The following is a 6,245-nucleotide window of genomic DNA, read 5'->3' on the forward strand; positions in this document are numbered from 1 at the left end:
TATGTTGGTCGTATATGTCAGGAAAAACAGAAAAAACTCCTGACGTATGCAACTGTATGAGATAGTTACATATGGTGACTTCCATATGATGCTTTTTAGAGATGTTCATATAGGACTAGATCTGGGGAATATGGTAAATTTATCAGACACCCTTGATCAGTACAAATGAACTGTAAGATCTTTGGAATGTACTGGAGATGATGATACATTTTTTTTTATTATTTGATTTTTTTCACCCCACCTAGGAGTGTATCCCAGAGGAGGGAAAAGTACAAAGTATAGGCTTCTACTATTCCTCTTTTTTTGTATCTGCACCTGCACTGTGTGGACTTCCCTCTGTTGGGATCCAATCTTGTATTAAGCACAAAAAGAAAAACAAAAAAGAGAATAAATATGACTATGTGAATAAGCCCTAACGTTAGTTGTTATCGATAGCCCGCCAGCTTGGGAGGCACAATTGGGCACTGGTTGTGTAAATGGTTCTCACTATGTTAAGTAAACATGCCCCGAGTTGTCTAAACATGAACAAGCTCTTTGTGATGTAAAACGGATGATAAAATATAACATCCAAGTTAATAAATACATATTTTCTTTTCCAGGCCGTTGGACATTGTCTGGCACACGTTTGGCACTGAAATCCTGTCTGCTTTTAATAACAGTAACTAACACTGTGTGAAAATGAGCCCGTCCTCCCTGATAACTCAATAAATGACTGTCTATATAAAATCACTGCCTCTTTTGTTTTCAATTTGAATTTGAACATATTTACTCCAATTTTAAAGAGTGAAAACTGCCTTTTGAAAATGCAGAATTTTCTCTCTAAGGCCTCATGCACACGACCATAGCCGTGATTGCAGCAAGGATGGCCACGGCGTGTCACCTGCGGGCCGTCCGTGATTCATGAACCGTGCATACATCGATTTCAATGAGCACAGACCGCAAACCCGGACCATATAATGACTTGTCCTATCTTTTTGCGGGTCGTGGGCATGGGCCCGTAGAAATTAATAGGTCCGTAATTCACCCGCGGATTTGTGGGTGAATTTCGGCCGCAAAAATACGTTCGTGTGCATGAGGCCATGCGCAACGGACTTGCCCATAGAAGTGAATGGGGCTGTGAAAACTGCAGATGACATAAGGATGCACCTCCGTGTGTCATCCGCAATTGCCGATTTGGGGAACAGTTGCTAAGCGACAACAGTGACTTAGCTCTGTCGTCGTGCAGGTTGGAAACGATGTAGTAAAGCAGCAGAGAGCAGAGAAGATGGTGTCCATTATAAGGGTATGTGCACACACAAAATTAAAAACGTCTGAAAATAGGGAGTGGTTTTCAAGGGAAAACAGCTCCCGATTTCCAGGCGTTTTTTACTCGCATTTTTGACGGCCGTTTTTGGAGCTGTTTTTCTATAGTCAATGAAAAACGGCTCCAAAAACGGCCCAAGAAGTGACATGCACTTCTTTTTCGCAGGCGTCTTTTTACGTGCCGTTTTTGGAAAACGAGGCGTAAAAAAAAAACACCCCGTAGGAACAGAACGCCGTATTTCCTATTCAAATCAATGGGCAGATGTTTGGAGGCATTCTGCTTCCGATTTTTCAGCCATTTTTAGGGACGGTTACAGCCCGAAAACACTGCGTGTGCACATACCCTAGGGGTATGTTCACACACACTAATTACGGACGTAATTCAGGCGTTTTTGCCCCGAATTACGTCCGAAAAATGCGCCTCGATAGCGTTGACAAACATCTGCCCATTGAAAGCAATGGGCTGACGTTTGTCTGTTCACACGAGTCGTATATTTACGCCCCGCTGTCAAATGACGGCGCGTAAATAGACGCCCGCATCAAAGAAGTGACCTGTCACTTCTTGGGGCGTAATTGGAGCCGCTATTCATGGACTCCAATGAAAAGCAGCGCCAATTACATCCGTCATGGACGCGGCGTTCAAGCGCCTGCACATGCCGTTACGGCTGAAATTACGGGGATGTTCTCTCCTGAAAACATCTCCGTAATTTCAGCCGTTACGGATGCTGCCGTGTGAACATACCCTTAGTGTGGAAAAGCTGATAACACTGGTCCAGCACAGGCCATGTATTTGGGACAAGCATCAGGAGGATTACTCAGACCGCAATTTCAAAGACCATGCCTCGCAGGAGGTGGGCAAGGAGTTGTATCAGGCGGAGTCCGAGAAGGGCTCAAAATCACAAAAGAAAAAGATGGGTAAGTTTCACTCCTTTGTTTCATACTGTTTAGCAACAAACTTTGCAAACATGTTTTTATTTTTTATGGTTTTTTTTCTACAGTTGACTATATAAAACCACCCTGGAACACGTTCAGGGACCAGTCCAAGTGGGAGCTGAAGTATAAAAGGAGGAACTGGGACGGCTGCACTAAGAAAATGTCGTACTTCTATACAAAACAGCTTTCATTCCTGATTGATGTGATGGAGTTTGGCCTGTAAGTATATCATATATACTTGCTCATTATACTGTAGCTGTACGTGTGCAGTCAGGGCATTTAGTGATGTATGGGGCTATGCCAATGGCATAGGTATTGGGGTTTACAGTGGTCCCAATTGCGACTAGTTTAGACAGGTCAGGTGTGCACGCAGGGGGTGTTTCAAGTTGCACCCCCTGTGACTAGTGTTGGAAGGCACTCACATACTATTGGCTTAGCTATCACTGTGCATCATCACGGTGCCCGGGGCGAATGCCACATTCTATTGTATCTGCGTCCACAGGATACAGATACTATTGCGCATCAGGGAGGCTGTTCCATACTCTGCTACCGAGTAGACTACATGACATGTTACACGTGCAGCAAAGACGTTGGCACAGGATAACTGTGCATGCCGGCGCAATGATGTAACTGGATAGCACCAGCCTATGCAGGGATTCCATCTCAGTGCCTCATAGTCTTTCAGTGAAGTGCACCAGTGGTTAACAGGAGCGTGTAGATACATCATATGTAAAAAATTATGTGTTTGGAAACCCCTCTTTTAAAAAAAAATATTTTTCTGTTGGTGGCAGAAAAGCTGTGATTATGCCCGAAAATATGCATGTTAAATAAAAACAAACAAACAACAAAATACAATAGTATGCTTCTACGGCTTCCTGGGATGACGTTTCATCTGATTTTACCGCGGCAGCCAATCACACATCCCAAGAGGCCTGTCAGCTTGACGTCAGAGGGACAGCCTCTCGACATTTCATCCCTTGTGAATGCTGTAGCGTTCAAAAGGGATGAAACCTTATCATAGGAGGCTAGTCTTGCAGAAGGCCAGCGTTTAGCTTTTTTTTCAGTTCACTTTCCCGCAGTATTCATACAGACCAAAAAAACGCACCACAATTTTGCTTTTTTGTTCAGAATTCCCTGCGGCCAACAAGGCAGATACCCTGAGTAGTTTTTTACAGCGTATACGCCCTGTGTGAACTTACCCTTAGCAACCAGGTCACAGCACGGGTCCTGACACTTTCCAGTGCATACGTCTCAATGATATGTGCGCTATGCATGATGTTTTCACTACGAATGGCATCAGGACAAGAACTGCGGCCGGTGGTTAAAAAATAAATAAAAAGGACCCTGCTCAGGAGCAGAGGGTAATGACAGCTGGGACCCTACAGCTGTCTACCATGTCGTTGCCTAACATACAGGGCCTAACAGAGAGCAGTAAATACAATTTGTGGGTGTGAAGGAGTATTGGACCGGGGCTCATGAGCCTTTAGCTACACCCATGGCCTACACTATATACAATTTGATGAATAAAATATTCCCATGTGTATATTTTTGATACTGCAATTGTACTGGTGCATGATGGTAATTTTTGTTACTTTTTCTATAGGACAAAGGACAATTTAGACACAGGGGAGGATGAGAACAGATGCCACTGAGATCGAGGCTAAACCCACATAAGTGGAGATTGGCAGCTCTAGTTCAACACCTGTCACTGTGGAAACACCCAAGGTGTCCATTCTTGGGCCTTGTAGTGGTCTGACAAAACAGCTGCTTGAGACCCAAGGCAGGAGATTGACTTGAGGATTCTGGAGCATCTTGAGAAAAGAGGTACAGAAACTGCAGCAGTCACCTTCTGTAGGGCCTCAGCCCATCATCTTAGCAAAGTGCCCCTGGAAAGGCAGATCAGGTGCCAGTCCACACTGCTAGGAGTGATCGAGGTGTTTGGCACACACCAGTACCCACGAGAGCTGTACCAGGCCATCAAAGGGCGTGTGATGAGAGCAACTTTGGTTATGGAGCTCCCCCTCCAAGAACACCTCTGCAACCCAGCCAGCATCAACCATACGACAGTTCCATGTCTTTTTTTTTTTTTCACCCAGGATAGACCACTCTTTGGCAAGCCCAGGACATCACCTCAACAGTACAGGCATACGCAACAGGCGGAACCTGGTCCACGACCACAGCAAGACACTGTGACTTCTGAGTTTGATGACTTAGAATTTTTTTTATATTAATTTTGTTTTATTGCCAAATTGCAACATTTAATATACATTTTTTTTATATTGTTAATTATCTCTGTTGTTTTTTATGCTAGTAATCTAATTACTAGTAGGTTCTGTGCTGTATGTGTGATGTGAGTGCACATGAGGTGTATGTGTGGTGGGAGTGTGCATATGGAGTATGTTTGATGGGCAGTATGCATCATATGAAGACGACCAAAGAAAGTGAAGCAGGACTCCACACTCATTCAAAGGACTTCATTTCACCCATCGTACTGATAAATACATTAATATGTTAAACCCATACAATGGGTGACTGAAAGACCATTTTACTTGGTTCATGTTTTATTGACAGTCCATAATGAGGTATAGGTTTGTATTTCTGTATGTATGTATTGAACGAAATTGAATAAAAAAAAAAGTTAAACAGAAAAAAAAAAAAGGCCCAGAAATACATAAGCTTGTGACCCACGTCAAGGGTCCTCATTCTCTTGTGAGTCCCTACTCTACTACTGGAAGAGTAAACTAAACAGACATCAGCCCTAAACAAAAACAGGAAATACAAGATTTCTGGTCCAAATTAGGTGCCACCACCTATCTGCCAATGAACCGCTCCCACCAATGACAGGAAATAGTCAGTTCTAGAATTCCCAGATCGACAGTCCTGACACTCCAGGTCTTCCATACTGTGTGTGGTCCAAAGAGATGGTAGTTGTTGACTAATACTGGTTCAGTTCTGCGTCCAACACAGACTCATGAATCCTCAGGAAATTGTGGAGGACGACATGGGCTTGTATAACCTGCGTCACATTCCCTTTATCCACCTGAAGCTCTGGAACAGCCGTCACTGTTCCGGAGCTTCAGATGGAGTAGTAAGTTGGTGGTTAAAAATGCGCCTCTAGTCATCCAAGCCACGCCTGGGGAATGGACGCATCAGGTGAGGGGCAGTCCAAAGCCCACAATGACAAAGGGTGCTGGAGGTCCTGGAAGCAGTCTATGCTCTGAAAGAGCGAGCTGGTTTGACTGAAGCAGGTCACCCATTCTGGAAGCCCTAAAAATGGCAGAATCTACAGAGCTCCCATAGACCCCAGTATCGGAAATTACAAAACGATAGTCACTGTCAACCAAGGCCAACAGCACCACCAAGAAATACGGTTTGTAATTAAAATAGTGACTGGGTGAGGCGGCTTCTTAACGCAGATGTGTTTCCCATCCAGTGCACCGGCACAGTTAGGGAACTGCTCAGATTGGTAGAAGCCCTCGGCAATATGAATCCAGTCTTCTGCCTTGGGCTGTGGCATCTCCGCTGCCCGAGCTTGCTGCCAGATGACTTCACAGGTAAATCACATGATCTGTGAAATCGTGGATCAAAACGTGATGCAAATGAGTTGCTGGGAACAGATGTAAAAAAAAAATAAATTATTTTTTTTAATTATAGCAGCACAAGCAGTCAAAGTAAACGAATACAGTTATACTATCTGCAGCAGGGTGACAAGGCGGAAAAGGGACGAATGTGTTCTTACCCGAGGGCGACAATGAGCTGCTCCTCAGCAGAGATGCACCGTCTCATGGTGGTGTCCTGGAAGGCGAGTCCAGGACGGAGGTCTGACTGCAGACGGTCAAAAGTTGGAATGGACATGTGGCATTAGCTGTGGAACTTGTCCGGGTGCTACCGCAGGTCAGAGTACAGGATGTGGAAATGCCCCTTCCTATGCCATTGGGAGACAATGGGGTGAACCCAATACCTCCACCTCCAGGGTAACTAAACGTTCAAACTTCTGACATATCATAGTG

The 6,245-nt window shown here is 44.5% G+C and overlaps 1 protein-coding gene across 1 annotated transcript in view; it reads left to right on the forward strand.

Moving 5' to 3' along the window:
• Positions 1 to 712, forward strand: part of SFTPB (surfactant protein B) — a 43,976-nt gene extending 43,264 nt beyond the window's left edge. Inside the window, exon 11 of the mRNA XM_075855351.1 lies at positions 600 to 712. Within this exon, the coding sequence (XP_075711466.1) occupies positions 600 to 635 (36 nt within the window). The 3' untranslated portion in view covers positions 636 to 712. The remainder of the gene's footprint in view (positions 1 to 599) is intronic.
• Positions 713 to 6,245: the final 5,533 nt, after the last annotated feature.

This window comes from Rhinoderma darwinii, chromosome 3 (assembly GCF_050947455.1).
Source record: "Rhinoderma darwinii isolate aRhiDar2 chromosome 3, aRhiDar2.hap1, whole genome shotgun sequence".
In the NCBI taxonomy this organism is placed as follows: Eukaryota; Metazoa; Chordata; class Amphibia; order Anura; family Rhinodermatidae; genus Rhinoderma; species Rhinoderma darwinii.